This window comes from Morone saxatilis, unplaced genomic scaffold (genome assembly GCF_004916995.1).
Source record: "Morone saxatilis isolate NCDOM2014 unplaced genomic scaffold, NCSU_SB_2.0 Contig14, whole genome shotgun sequence".
Taxonomy (NCBI): domain Eukaryota; kingdom Metazoa; phylum Chordata; class Actinopteri; family Moronidae; genus Morone; species Morone saxatilis.
Genome location: NW_023339696.1, coordinates 14,130,002 through 14,145,702, shown reverse-complemented (window position 1 = coordinate 14,145,702; position 15,701 = coordinate 14,130,002). Strand labels below are relative to the sequence as shown.

The 15,701-nt window shown below is 41.9% G+C and overlaps 1 protein-coding gene across 2 annotated transcripts in view; it reads left to right on the top strand.

The window, feature by feature from the left end:
• Positions 1–278: 278 nt before the first annotated feature.
• Positions 279–15,701, top strand: part of LOC118323639 (potassium channel subfamily T member 2) — a 35,023-nt gene continuing 19,600 nt past the window's right edge. For both annotated transcript variants that reach the window (XM_035655670.1, XM_035655669.1), the window contains exons 1-9: positions 279–367; positions 10,279–10,358; positions 11,188–11,290; positions 12,456–12,504; positions 12,923–12,982; positions 13,708–13,782; positions 14,009–14,092; positions 14,547–14,641; positions 15,358–15,538. In XM_035655670.1, the coding sequence (XP_035511563.1) occupies positions 279–367; positions 10,279–10,358; positions 11,188–11,290; positions 12,456–12,504; positions 12,923–12,982; positions 13,708–13,782; positions 14,009–14,092; positions 14,547–14,641; positions 15,358–15,538 (816 nt within the window). The remainder of the gene's footprint in view (positions 368–10,278; positions 10,359–11,187; positions 11,291–12,455; positions 12,505–12,922; positions 12,983–13,707; positions 13,783–14,008; positions 14,093–14,546; positions 14,642–15,357; positions 15,539–15,701) is intronic.

Here is a 15,701-nt window from a genome sequence, read left to right as displayed (position 1 = left end):
GGATGAACATCCTCGACCTGTTGCCTCGGCGGGAAGAAAAGTAGAGCTGCGTTGTGACGGGCGCCAAAAAACGAAAGAAGTTGATTTTTCTTTTTTTAAGGAGGGAGGTCGAAGACGATGCCATGAGGTGTATCAATGTGTTCGTTATTAATCTACGTTTTGAATAGCAGAGGGAAGAGGAACGGAGTTGGTTTTTGGGGGGTCTACCTCCTCGGTGTGGAGGTGCGGTTTGCGGTGATATCTGTCTCTGTCTCTGGGTTCTGAGGAGGAGGAGGACCATGGTCGAACTGGAGAAGGAAGTGCTCCCGCTGCCCCCTCGGTACCGGTTCCGAGACCTGTTGCTCGGGGACTGGCAGACCGACGACAGGTAAGGATGTAGCTACTTGCATCGTTTACGCACGGCGCACTGAAACTGTTGCGCATCGTGTCCCCTTGTCTTAGAAGTACTCATTGTTTTTGCATTTGCATTTACTCCGTGTGATCTCGTTGACTCAGGTGTATGAATGTATTAGAGTATGTTACTGCCAACTGTGGAGCTCTGTTGTTATGGATGCTGCAACAGGTTCACTGGTTGCTCTGTGTGCGCAGAGGCGACTGTTGCTAATACAGCTAATAAAATATTATCCCATCAAAAGCTATATACTAATAAGAGAAAAATATTTACATACTCACATACTCAAGAGAATGGGAGACTAAATATTCATTCAGCAATATTGATTTCATGTATTTTCATGCCATGCAAAAAGCGCATCTGTAGTCTATATTTGGAACATCAAACAAATTCCTTTGGAGACATCAGCAAGAGAGGAAATGAAGAACGAGCAACTAAGGTAAACTAACAGTATTTTACCTTATTTATTATCTTCCTCATGCAATAATTTCATGAGATTTACAGTGAACGTCTGCCACCTGGGAAGGCTATTTCAAGTGGGTGCTCTCAGTAACTGGCAATTAACCTTTGCTTACACTCCATTTGCAGGGCAGTAGATTTGACGTCCTATATGATATGCATTGCTTAATTTGGCTATTTCATTATGCTGTCTAATGGAAAACCTTAAACTCCATTTCACGCATGGTATATCTTGTTGCTATGTGGAAACGAGGACCAGAACATTTGTGGCTGCTTTAAATCAAATAGCTGGGGAATCTTGCTATTGAAAGGAAGAGATCAATCCAAGTCCAGTCATTGGCAGGCTTCATTACAGAGACACTGCTGCATGCTACCATAGGAGCCTGTCAATAATGATTATCATATTGAAATTATCTATACAAAAAGCATCTGGCATTGTCCTTCTTTGTGCTAAATCATACCATTATACTGTGTATCTGGATCCCTGAATCCATATTTTGCTCAGCTGTAGCCTAAACACGCCTGCTCACGCTGACCAGGCTCTTCTGGCCTTTCTGTAATTTGTCAGGTATCGCCCAAGGACTAATGTTTCCAAACCAGAGTGCAGTGTGACCTCACCTGATTACAGAGGGTGAGTGACAGGGGGTTTGCTGCTTGTTTCTTGGAAGAAACAAAATTAGTTTGTATAGTCCAAGCACCTCATCCTCCAAAAGAGGCGAGGGGAAAAATACAGGGATAATTTCACCAAATGAATGTAGAAACACAATAGGTGTATAGAGGCAGTGTAGTTGTGATTGATTTGGTTTGTTTGGAGGTTGAGACAGTGAGGATTGTGTGTGTCGGTGTCACAGATGTGCTGTAATAACCTTTAAACACATGATGTTGAGTGTTTTCAGGGATATCCTGGTTCGATCACGTTTACAGGGTACTAAGTTTAAAACTTGTGTGGGCTGTGTATGTTACATTTATTTTGTGCAGAGTCACAGAGTAGGTAGATCCTAATTATGAGCATTTGTATCTGGTAAAATAGAAATGTATTCCTTTGTATCTCTGATGTGTTTAATCGTGTGTTCCAGTCTCTAAAGCTATATTTCTCTCTGTGTGTGAGCATCTGTGTGCATTTCAAATACCCACTTCTAGACACTTGTGGGAGAGAGAGAGAGCGATAGAGAGAGGGTCTAGATGACCTCAGTACCCTGGGAGTATTAGCTACTATAAAATGGAGTGATTAGAACCAAAGCGAGAGCTGTGATTGATAGTGACAGAAAGCTTAATTAGGGCTCAATCACACCAAGTTTGTCTGCCATGGTCCGTTAATCGATCTAGCCTTTAAGTAACATTCCCAATGAACCAAACCTAGGTGCACAGATAGCTCCACACAGTATGGCTGCGTCCCAGCACTGAAATACTCTCACTAATCGAAATGTCAACATGTGAACGCATAACTTATCTCCTTGGCACACATACGGTTACACTCTTCTCTGGGAAAACCTACATTACTGAGCCCTATAATCCCTCTTCTGTCACGCAGGCCTTCTCCCAGTCCTCTCAACTCGCATCCCCCTGGCTGCGTGTGTTTCTGTGTGTCCATACGTTGCCCCCTTTTAACATTTAAGACTGAAGTGTCTCTAAAACTATACGTTTCCCCCTTTCAAAAGGTCTTCTGTGGCTCACTGGAATATATTTTGCTGTAGCCTTTTTGAAAGGCTCTCAGTTGAGGCAATTTTCAGGCAGCACAGACTTTTAAAGATGGGAATTGATTTACTAATTTATTTCATGCACAGGGATCTCCTATCCTCCTGATTGCACTGTTATTGTTATCTATAGTGACTATTTTCTACCTGTGTCCTTAGATTCTGGGATTGGTGTGTGTGTGTGTGTAGGGGGTGTTGCCCTGGCCCCTCCAGTGCATAATCATAAATTTATAATATAATATATATTATATATATAATATAGATTTAATAATAGTTTAATAATAATGTATATAATAGTAGTTGGCTAAAATGTACAAAACTGCAATCATATTAGCGTTGTCTTTGACAGCCCAGCATTGGCCGTATCTAATCTTTTTGTCAAATTGGAACAAACAGATATTAAATCTGGCTCAGTCTTCTCAGTACAGACTGAAACAAACCTTCTTTCCTGGACAGAATTAGAAAAGGGGTCTGCTGCTGAAAGTTACAACTGCCAATTATATTTATATGTGTAGTTCCCATAACCCATACCTCTAATCAAGGCTGTGTCTGATTAATTAGTAAGTGAATGTATGTACTGCTTTTACAGAGGGACGGACAAGAAGGAATGTTTGAACGATACTGTTCTGATTACAACAACACCATTTATATTTTCTGGCAGTGAGTCAGAGGCTTCTGTTTTGAGGAAATGCCAGATGACTAAACAATTAAATACAAATCTTTTGCAGGCTGATGACAAGATTTTTGCCAGTCTGGTTTTTGCCTATTATATGAACATGATATTGAGACCTGAAATGGATGGAATTCTTTATGGCAGGTTGTTTATGTTAGCAGTAGTACCTTTTGTGTAAATCTTATTATAGCCTGGTTAAATTTGTAAACTAGCTTTTCTGTCTCTGGCTTTCATCAAAAGCCTCCCATCTTCTCTCTTTTTTGTTGTCAAATAGACTTTTTACATTTTGAGAATTCTCAGATGAATGAATTTTCTGGCTTAATGTAGTACAGCAATTACTGTGTTTCAGCATTACAGCGCAATATACCATTTCTTCTCAGAGTTGATGGCATGGTCATAAGAGCCTTTAAACACACAAATGACTCCCATCACAGCTCCACTTGTATGTCTAATTTGTTAGACAAGAAACCAAACACAACAGAGTCTCCATCGCTCCACAATAGAAAGCCTCAGTGGGAGCTTTCCTCAGAGTCCACGATTATCATACAAATTTGTCCTTAGAACAATATCTTATCGGCTGTCGCTTCCACATCTTCTCTCCCTCGATCTCTGTCTCAGTCTACTCTGTGATCCTTTCTCCCCATGCTCCTACTCCCTTTCCCTCCCCCTTAATTCTTCCAGTCAAGCCTTAATGTAGTAAGGCCAATGTAGAGCATGATCCATCAATATTGTCAGTATTCATACTAGTTTTGCTATGCTTTGACTTCACTATAAAGGTGGAGTCCTTTAGTTAGCCTTTCAGAACTCTTGTAAGTGTCAGTCATATTATTTTAAGACAGTTTAGAAAGCTGATAGCTATCTCTGTCAAGAATTGTTGAATCATGAATGTATTATGCATTATGTCTGCTGAGCCAGAGCTGGCATAAAGGAAGGATATTAGCAATATAAATGGCTGGTATGATGAGAAGAGTCACTCTGTGAAAAGGTGATTTTATCAGATTTGATGCCAGGTGGGAGAGACAAGGAGCATGCGGACCTCATAACTTCTTTCATTACTCATGCACATGTCCTCAGCCACATGATGCTGCCGGTAAACAACAAGAGTAAAGTTAACTGAAAAACACCCAGTTGCTAATGGAAATTAATTGGAGGGTTCTGCATAGTCAATGGGAAGCTGGGGGCCTAGGGAGTGGTATAGGCTCATAAAACCAAAGCAACAGGCCTGACGAATGGTCTTTTCTATTAAAAAAAAAGTGTATAAAAACAACATCCTAATTGATATTGGCAAAGAAGAAAGGTTGCAAGTAGGTCCATTTGAGAACAAATGTGACGGCATGGTGGGAGGATGGAGGGCTCATACACAGTCTGAGTATGATCTTGCTACAAAGAATATTGTGCATATGATGCCCGGAGGACATTAACCGCTGCTCTCTTTGTGAGAAGGTTGTAAGTACAGAGAAGACATTACCTGAAGGCAAAGTGAGAGACACTTCTGTTTGGGTACACAATCAGAGTTTATTAAATTTAATTCTTTGTATTCCAGCAACACCTGGATTCTGTGGCTGTATACTGTATAGTAAGTGATACAGACACATATTGGATATATGTTAAAGCTGTATTCTTTGTCATTGTTATCACTGATGAGCAATAGCCCGTGGCTGAGAGAACAGAGTCGGTGCAGGGTGTGTCCCTGGTCATCATCCAGACTCTTGGTTCTTTTATTTTTAGATTTTTTTTGCTGCCACTGGGCTTTAATAGGCTAGATATTGAATTCCCTAACCAGCTTTTCGGTTAGACGAGCACTGTCAACACTTAAGAGCCATCCTGCTGCGGATACTAACACAGCCATGGGGCTGACTAGCATGTGTCTGGGCACTTCTGGGCTCTAGCGGTGTTCGATGTTGCTGGAGGGCCCCGTGGCATCAGAGTGGGGGCAGGGAGCTGCTGTGCCACACTGTTGTGGGGGATCGCAAAACACAGTTGTCCACTGATCGCAGCTCCCTAATTCCCAAATTGTGTTAGCTTTATACACCACAGGCCATTCAAATCCAAGCAGCCCCAGAGACACCAGGGACAGGCAATAGAGATGATCCCTCTCATGTTTCTCTCTTCTTGCCTCACACATGTCATCCTCAAAGCAGTGATTTGAAGACGACGTTGAAACAGATTGATATCTCGCGTTGATTTGATCAAGTCTGCGAACATCTTGGGCTAATGTAATCTGAAGGCACAGGGAGATAGAATGTCATTGGATGGCTTTTAATAGAGTTGGGCATCAGTTTAAGCCATACTTTGTTTCACGATAGAGGGATGAATGGGGTGTTTGTTTAGCCAGGAAAGTATGGACCCATGTAGTGCTTTTCCATGAATTCATTTAAGAGGAACTGAAGCAACTTGTTGCGTTCTGTTCCTCCTTTAGGTAAACAGAGACTACGGGAATATGTCAGCATTTCCTCCTCTAAACAATAAATAGTGAATGATCGTTTCAGGAAAGGATGAGGCGAGGCTGGTTTACGTCAGTGAATAAGGGGGAGGAATGGCTGGAGCACTTCCACTGGTGATGTATGGAAAGTTTGAATGCATAAGAACTCAGGGGTTATTCAGGAAATGGTCCTGAGTAGAGACTACAGTACACACTTACTTACTATCAATATACTGTGAGATAGATCACACATTTCTTGTAAATGATGGCTGTCATTTTCCTGCTTGCCCAGGCTAGTGGGTAGAGAGAGTGACGGTTGGAGGCTGTAGACATATGTACGTATGCATGGTAGATAAAACAGTAGATAAATCAGTCACCAGATAGACTGGTTGAATTTTTGTTATACACATTTGAAAAGACAGAGAAAGAAAGAGACTATTCAAAGGTCTCAGTCATCATTAAGTTATTATGGAAGTACTGCTTGTTTCATTGAAGTGTTGAAATCAATTTCGCGGCAGCAGTGAGTGGAATAAAAAAAAAATCTGACATTCTTTTCATCTGATTCTTGAGTCAGCTTGAACTCGTGCATTGTCAGTATTAAAAGAAAAATGTGTGTGTTACCACAATAAAAAAGGCTCTTTCTTTAGTGGGGATGTGTACATATATTCTCATTTTTCATTTCCAATGTGTGTGATGGTTGTGTATCTGGGTCAGGGACAAGCTGCCCTGTCAACCATTGGCTGGATGAAGTAGAGAACACCTTGCCTCTGTTAAGCTGTTAGAGCGGCCCCGTGCTGATGTGCAATTTATTTGCCTCTTGTCATCCCTTTGAATTTCTCCTGCCCTTATTTGTAGTTTGTGTATATTATTATTGCGTTTCTTTGTCTGCTTTTTCCAGTATCTGCTCTTTTAGTTATGTCCTCTTTTCACAGAGGATCCCCTACTCACCCAATCATTTTAAGCAATACAGTATGTTGAGTCATGAACCTCAAACTGGTTTATGGTCATCAGCATTTCTCTATAGAATGGTTCTCCAGAAATGACATTTTTATTCTAATCCATGGGAACAGCTTTTTTAAAACCTTTTGAAATCAGTCTCCTTTTAGAGGTTGAAATTATTCTTAGCCCTTACCTTTTTTTAATCTGCATATCTTCGAAAGATGTGTGGAATAAATGCCAAGACAGTCATTTGTCCTCATTTCCATATCACAGTGGTCCACACTGCACAGTATAGACCTGGCTTGACCTGAGTTTGTCTGCTTATGATCAGTTTTTCTCTTTTAATTGGGGCATTCAGATTCATCCCTTTCTTTCCTTACAGCATTTTTTAAATATTTATTGTGGATTTTTTTTCCCAAATGCATGCTATGAATTTCCATTTTTGCTTTATTTCCATTAATATAACAGAATAAACTGATCAGTGATCTTAGTGTAAGGTTTATGGGATAGAATTCTTCACTAGGTTATCTTATTTCTTATTTCTTGTTTCTTGATATTTATTTTTTCCTACTTTACTGGTATGAATACTATTTCTGCGTTATGTGCGGCCGTTGTGATGAGTTAGTGCTGTGCTGTTGTGCATGCATAGATTTGGGTTTCTTTAGTCTCTTCAACTGTGTCATTAGATGGCCAGTGCTGTGTCATTATGGAGCACAGGCATGGGTGGAAGCAGCAGGAGAACAAGGTTCAGCTCTCTCTCTCTCTCTCTCTCTCAAAGATCCTCCTCCGCATGTCCCCCTCTGTCTTTCTGTCCATCTGTCTGCGTCTATTTATCTGTCTATATTTTTGTCTGCTCTCTCTTCTTTTCTCTCTCTTTCTCTGTCTCTCTCTCTCTCTCTCTCTCTTTCACACTTCAACTTTCAGAGTGTACATGCAAATGCGGAAATGCAAATTCTGTCCCCAGGCTCAGGTTTAAAATGCTACGCCATGCCCCTTTCTTCATGTTCTCTTGTTTCCAGCTGTTAAAGCTGCTGTTTTTTCTTATTAAAGCCCATGAGATGATCTTAGATGCCTCAAAATAATTAGCTTGATAAACCGGTATTTTTAATGAGGAGCAGAGCAGACAGAAAGATGTGGGGATATATTCTCTTGGTGAATCTTACACAATACACTGAAATGGTTGTTCCTTAATCCAGCGACATGTTTTTTTTTTCTTTTTCTACACATCAGTGTCCCCAAAGCAGTTTTTCTCAACAATTATCTAATTGTTTATTTTCCTTGTACTTTCTGAAGGGCCTTGGGGGGCTGATATGTGGCTATTGCTCAGAGGGGGACATTGTGATGTGCGTGTGTGTATTTTGTTTTGTTTTTATTGTGTTTTTCTCCCCCATCCTCCCCTTAGATTAAAGATCCCGACTCTCAATCTATCCCACAGCTCAACTCTTTATTGGGCTATATTTCCACTTTACTTTTCATCCTCTGTTGTACACTCAAGTGGAAAAGCTCTCGCTTAAAGAAACATCAAGGGCAAAATGACCTCTGAAATTATCGTCCTCTCCTGGGTAGATACCACAGCTTCTTCTCACTGAGTTTGAAGAGGCTTTAAGGACTTGAATGATGAATGAAGAAATGCATGGATGGCTGGATATAGGGACGTATGTCACCCTGGATGTCTTAGGAAGAAGAAGCTGGAGATTTGGCAAAGGATAGAAAAAAAAATGATTTGGCCAGGTGCAGTGCCTGATGGATTTGGTTGTAAAAGAGGACATTAGCTTGAGGGAAAGCGCACATTAAAGCCTTTACAATTTTGTTTTGTTATGAGGACAATAACTTGCCATAGTGGAGCTCTCTCAACAGAACCAGTAGCACTTAGCTTTCTAGTTATTATGCCTTGTGGATGTGTGCTTGAACACTGATGGATTTAGTTCTTTGTAGAAGGAAGGTTATACATTTGAATGTGTCCTTGGTGGTGATGTTATTATTATCATTGTTATTATTTTTAGATGAAGTGTGCATAAGAATAGTGCATAGCTACACTATAAAAACCAATAAAAGGTTTACTGTGGTTTCTGATAGTGACCTTTGAAGAAAGTCAGAAGGACCGTTTGTGTTGGTCTTAAGTGCTACGTGAGGTTTGTTTAATTTATAACTGCATCTTTTCTTATCGAAGGAGAAAAGTGTTAGGGTTAGCCTGCCTGCCTTGAAGTTTTTGCTGCCTAAACTGCAAAGACGCAAAGAAAAAAAGTTTACATGGATGAATAATAATATTTACTTTAGCAACAGGTGATAATGATTTCCTGGGCTTTTTACCACCATGGTATTGACTGTTTGATTGCTCTGTGCATGAAAGCACTAATGCAGTCATATAGTCAATTAGCTCAGTACGACTCACCACACACACACATACATAGACACACACACACACACGCACTCTCTCGGGCCTTCACGGGCCTGGGGAGCTGTGCGTATCTTGTGTTTTCCATCATGTGTGCAGAAGCCTTTTTGTTAGCAGGCTGCTCAGAGCGAAGGGAGCCTTCAACAAGTTGGAGCGGGCTATCAGCTTCAATGGCTGAACACACTTCACAAGTATATGTGTTTGCTCACATCTGCTTATGTGAGAGGGAGGGAAAAGACAACGAACCCTGTGTTGCCATAGCAACAAAGAGGAAACCCACCCCCAAATGTTGCTGGGAAAGTGCTGCTTGGTTTTGGTATGTGTGCGTCTGACCATGTCGGCTGCTGGTATAGCGTCACTCTGGAACCCTGGGAAGACCCCCCCACCACCACCATCTCTTCCTGTTCCTGCAGCCGACGGGGGAATAGATTGCACTTGTTCTGCTTCTCTTTCATCTGTGTAATATGCACGGACCACCAGCGAGTCAGGCCTGGTGTTTTTCATCCTCGATCTGAGTCATCTACTCTTCCCTCCATAGGATGAAAGGAGAGCTATTGAGAATTTTCCCCTGAGGTGGTCAGACAGGAAATACAGTCACCTTCAGTCCCGCTGGTTATGTGTCTGTACACATGTAAGAGCTGTCTGAAGAGTGTCTCTTTGTCATTTCCATCATGTCTCCCCATGAGCGTCCATGTCAGATGGGCGTGTGAATGGTCTAATAATCCTAATGATCCGGTTGCCAGGTGTGTATTTTAAGCCTGCGTGTACAGTAGGTGTGTGCGTGTGTCCCTGTAACAGAAGGGTGCCAGAATGGAAAGGGAGAAAGAGCAGTAATTATGGCCCCCCATGTTCAGCAGAAACATCAGAGGGAAGTAATTTGTTGCTCTATATTTAATCAGTGGAGATAACGAGACTGACTGCAGCTGTCTGGGCCTATGGGCAAGCGGACAAGCAGGAACACCATTTCCTCCAAAACCCATTAGTCTTTAATGCAGCCAGAGCCAGTGTCTTATTTCCATACTTTTCAATGTTCAAATAATCATTATTACCCATTCTATCTCCAATGTGTTCAATTGTACACTTTTTATTCCTCACCTTTATTCCTTTTCCTTTTATCTCCCAGCCCTCCACTTACTTGCTTCCCCTCTTCTGTCTCTTGACTTGACTCCATAAAAGAAGTATGTCATCTCTTCAATCACCTGCAGCGCCTCCTGCCTTTTCCTTTTTTTTTTCTCTTGCACCCACCTTATCTCTATCTCTGTCTCTCTCTCTGTGTCTCTGTCAACCTTTCCATTCTTCTCTTAGGGTGCAAGTAGAGTTCTATGTGAATGAGAACACTTTCAAGGAGCGCCTCAAGCTGTTCTTCATCAAAAACCAAAGATCAAGTGAGTTGCCTTTGTCTGGGACCTCGCTTTCTCTATCTGTAATTAGTTGGGCGAATTTCCTGCCTGCTGTCTGTTTTCTTACACCATGAGATGCTCTTATTTTTGATTGTTTCACTTTAGTCTGTGATGTGCTGTCATTCTTGCTCTGCATTTCATCACCAGTTGTTAAACTTATCCGCTCTTTGTGACTGTTTTATATGTTCGTGTAGCTATTTAGATGATCAGTGGATTCATTTATAGAAATGTCATTCCTTTAATATGTATTTTCTCCTGCATGCACAAAGTTATCAAAACATGTATTCATAAAACCTTAATTTGAAGTAGATGAAGATCTTTAACAAATAGTTATGGCATTCATTTCTTTTGTATTAATCAGTGCATAAATAACTGTAATTGTAATATAAGCAGAGGTGTAAGGAATACAAGATTAGCTCTCAGCAAACAAGATAAAATACTGTATACATTTTCTGCTGTATTAAGCCAATCATTGTCAGTCCACCATTGCTGCACATGTTTAATTGGAAAGATGTGATGAATCATGATTTGGAGAACAATTTTAGGGACTGGTGAACTTTTTGGTAGTTTTTGATCTGCTATTAGCTATTGTGTCTTTTAAAAATGTATTCGTATTTTAGTATTTTTTTAGTAGTTTTGTATACAGTGTTACACTACTTCAAAGAATCCCGCAGAGCTTTCTTCAGAGATTTTTAAAACATGCATGAAGCATATTAAAAACATTTTTAATCATATTTAAATAAAAGAAAACGTGTCTATATATTCAGCTGCTGATATTTAATTTGAATGATTATGTCTTTTTTTTGCATTGCAGGTCTGCGAGTGCGTATGTTTAACTTCGCTCTGAAAGTGCTGAGCTGCCTCCTCTACATTGTCAGAGTCCTGTTGGACAACCCGCAAGAGGGAAGACAAGACTGGTGAGAGAAATGGCGATAACAGGGGCTTAATGAGGTGAAAAAAGTCTTTGTGAGTGTGGAGGCCTGATAGCAAGAGCAAGTGCATCAGGTCAATAGATGAGATAACAGTGTGTATAGAGTATCCCGTAAAAAGTATTGGTGGAGATGTAATCAGGAATGTAAACTGATATTTGGACTGAGATTAGCCCAGTTTCCGTGAGAGAATCTGGACAAGAAGTTACCTTCATTGCCATTTTTGTTGTTTTTTTCCCCCCTGCAGCATGAGCGGAGTGAACTGCACCAAACAAAACACATCATCCCGCCCCTGTAGTGAGTTTGACTGGTAAGTCTCTAATTAAGAGTGATGGCTTCAGCCTGCAGACAAGGACCATGAAACCGCACACCCTGGAGGACCGGCATCCCCAACACCAGCCCTCTGGTCGGAAACGTTGTATAACGCAATCAATGCAACTTCACTTAACTGATGCAATTCACAGTGCTGATATTGAGCATTACAGATCCACATTCATTCGTCACAATCCAACTGTATGGATTACCTGTCAACATAATATGTATGTAGTGCCTGTGCAGCCTAATCAACAGCGATCTAGTGGAGATAAAGTGTGTAATATACAACAGCAGAGAGGGAGAGAAACCAGGAAGTGTCCATGGACCTGAGGCTATGCCATGTCTCCTGCTCGGGGACCTATTGATCTAATTGGTGGCTGGTGACACTGGCTAAGCTCTGGCTCCACATGAATAAGGAGGCTGACAGAGTGAGCTCAGGAAAGGGATGGGCCACCTCCTGCTCTGGGCAGGAGACTCGTACGGCAAATCAGAGCGCAGGCAAGCAGCCATCATAAGCCCCAGGGTGTCTTTGGCACAAAAAAAAACTGCCTTTCTCGCACAATAAGGCTGTAAATTTCCATTTGACTGTGTGAATATTACTTTTTTCCTACAATATGAGCACACTGGCAGCTGTGCACTCCACTGTTCTTCAGTTGTAAACAGCATAATTAAATTTTATGTAGGGCCTAGTGACATGAGCTGTTTTCAAGGTCCCTGTCAAGTGTCATTGTGTCCAGCAGAAAAGAATATTTTAGTAGCCTCCAGCTAATTGTTGTCCCTTTTTTTGCCACATCTCTCTCCTCTGCTCTCTATCCTTTGCTTTTCTTCCACTCTGTAGGAAACTGATCATCTGGGTGGATAGACCTCTACCGCTGTGGGGACTGCAGGTCAGATAAATCAGTACAGTGCTGTGTAAACAAGGCCTCAGTCTTTTTACACAAATATCTGCACGTCATAGTTTCTGTATTCCTTTTATTGGTTTATCAGCATTTAATTTATGTCACATGATTCTAGGACGGAAATACATGAAATCAGATAATTTTACTTTACACGAGTATTTACACTTACAGAATGATTACACATGCATATATGTCTACAATCAGACACCAGACTGTTTCTTGCTTCACTTAAACCTGCTCCCTCTGAAGCTCAATCATCAGCACGCCTACTGATTCCTCCCACGCTCTCTTCTTCTATCTCTGCGACTCCTAATTTCTCTCTGCTCTGGTCTCTCTCCGACTATCTCGACTCCTCTCCGTGTCTGCATCTCTCAATTTCTCTACAACTCTGTCTTTCTTTTTGCAGGTGCTTGTGGCTTTCATCAGCTTTTCAGAAACTATGTTGCTCGTGTATCTCAGCTACAAGGTGAGTTACGTGTGGCCCCCAGCAGCCAGTCTGCTTTTGTGATGTCTGTGGCTATAATGTCTACATGTGTGGTGTGTGTATGGGGGTGGGCATTCATGCAATGTGCTTAAGGGTTGTATTTGTCCACTTTGCACTCATCTGTTGTTCAGTCCACTAAACTGAAGTTGTCCCTTTCTCCCGTGATGCTGCTCCTTTGCTCATGCATTTGGAGAGCACCTCAGTGGGCCTTGAGGCTTCCTCAGCACTGTCCTGTTATTGACACATCAGACAGACTTTAGGGGAGGCCCCTGTGTTGCTGTAGTGGGGGGGCAATCCATCAACGGGTCGCCCTGCCTTTGATGTACTTGACACTATAAGCCTATAAAGGGCTCCCTCTGCAGATTACTCTGGAGGCTAGAGGCCTTAGCATTTAGAGCTGACTGATTCCTGTGGACATAGCCTGTGCCTGTCCACCTACACTAGTCAGATTCAGGTCAGCCATATGTAGGTGGCAGACACATAAAAACAGCCATGGCTGACATCTTAATTGAACGACAAGTTATGCTGCTTCTCCTCTCAAAGGGCACAAGGGAGTTGTATAACTCTTATATATCCCGATTTATTCTATGGTGGAAAAGCCGGTCAATTTGTTCCCTTTTACTCTTCACAATCATGCCTGTTATGTGGTAACAAGGTCGCCATGACAATGGAGTTTCCTGACCCCTGTGTGTGTTTTTTGTTTCCAGGGCAACGTTTGGGAGCAAGTATTACGTGTCCCCTTCATTCTGGAGATGATCAGCGCTGTTCCCTTCATGATCACTGTGAGTGGAAGGATATGCATTACTGAGCATTCACAGCACCCAATCACTGCAATCCCATCCTCCCTTCTTGAATACACATCACGTATTTAATACGGAAAGGCTATCACAACAAGCACATGCTCACACAACCCCTTTCCTTGCGAGAGTTCCTGTGACTGTATACAACATATGAAAGAAAGTGATGAGACAGAGAGCCAAGCAGACTGAAGCTTTCTCTTCTTGGCAGGTGATTTTGCCCTCCTTCAGAAACCTCTTCATTCCTGTATTTCTCAATTGCTGGCTGGCCAAACACGCTTTGGAGAACATGATAGTGAGTGAAGCACTATCTCCCTATCCAATTGTTCCATTACTTTTATTTCGATTTCTGTTATTTTATTTTGTTGGCATGCGATTGCCCCTCTCTGTCTCTGCCATTTCAGCTCACCGGCTTTTTCTGCCATGAAGGTAAATCAGTCACAAAACATTTAAATTGCACTTAGGGCTTGTTATTGAAGCTTTTCACATTCCCTGCCTCCATCCATCTAGCGAAGCCTGCTCCACATTTTGTAATAAACTGTGTCTCTCTCTGCTCCATATATTTCAACACTTTGCCGTTTTTATCTCCTTTTTTAGTGCATTTTTATATTCCACCCATTGTTTTTTGATGTATTTTTTTCCTACTATCTATTAACTGTAGTTTACCCTTCTTTTACACCTTAACAATGCAGCGCTTGGGGTTGTTGCTTCTTCCATACATTAAGTCATATCTGTGCCTGTCTCTGCAGAATGATCTCCACAGGGCAATCCAGCGGACGCATTCAGCCATGTTTAACCAAGTGGTGATACTCATCAGCACGCTGGTGTGTCTCATGTTTACTTGGTGAGTACCCTTGCTGCCACTGAACTGAAGGGGGGGGGGGGCAACAGGGACTGAAAAGCGGGAAAAGAGAGACATTAAATGGAGGTTGAATAGCAGTCGTAGACAGGGTCACAGTCGTAGACAGGGTGAGGAAAGAAGCAGAAAGAGGGTGAGATGGACAAGCTACGCAAAGCAATAGTGTGATACATGCAGGACAAAGATGAGATGGGAGAATAAAAACTGCTGCTCCTGGATCTAAGAGGGAGAAAAGAGAGAGCAGAGAGGTAATTGGTAACTGTAAGAGTGAGATAGTGCTCTGAAATGACAACTGGTTGATTCTTCCAGATGACAGTGGAGGATGTGTCAGCTCACAGCATATCTGGTGTGAAAGCATGGACTAATCTAGAAGATCCTACACACAGCCTGAATTAAGCTCTCTGACCATGTCAGATTTGACATTTGCCTGTTGACTCATCTATCCCTTAAAGAACACAATTATATGCACAGCGGGCACTCGCACACCTATATACACAAATATACAATGTCCCACATATGCGCTCAAGCATGCATCCTCCGCCATTTCCACACACACAAGTCACACATATACGCACAGGTGTGAAAGACAACTCTCCATGTATAAGGCCCCCAGAGGCACCTATAGCTCACCCAGAATATGAAGTCTTTCTCTCGCTCAGTGATGCTTTCTACATCTTTCCCAACCTGCCGACCTCTATCAGCATCTGTGGTATCCAACACCTCGAACGAGCAGGGAACAACCTGACCCTGTTCGACTCACTCTACTTCTGTGTGGTCACCTTTTCCACTGTGGGCTTTGGAGATGTCACCCCCCAAATCTGGCCCTCGCAACTCCTGGTGGTCATCATGATCTTTGTGGCGCTCATTGTGCTTCCCATTCAGGTGAGAAACAGTAGTGATAACCTCTAATATAATCACATATAGTAGAATAAACAAGATAAATAATTAGTAGTAAAGGCTGACTGTCAATCCAACAAACATGATATCACTATACAACATAAAGCTCTAAAAGCGATCGATGAGTGACGGCACAAACCCATCTCAT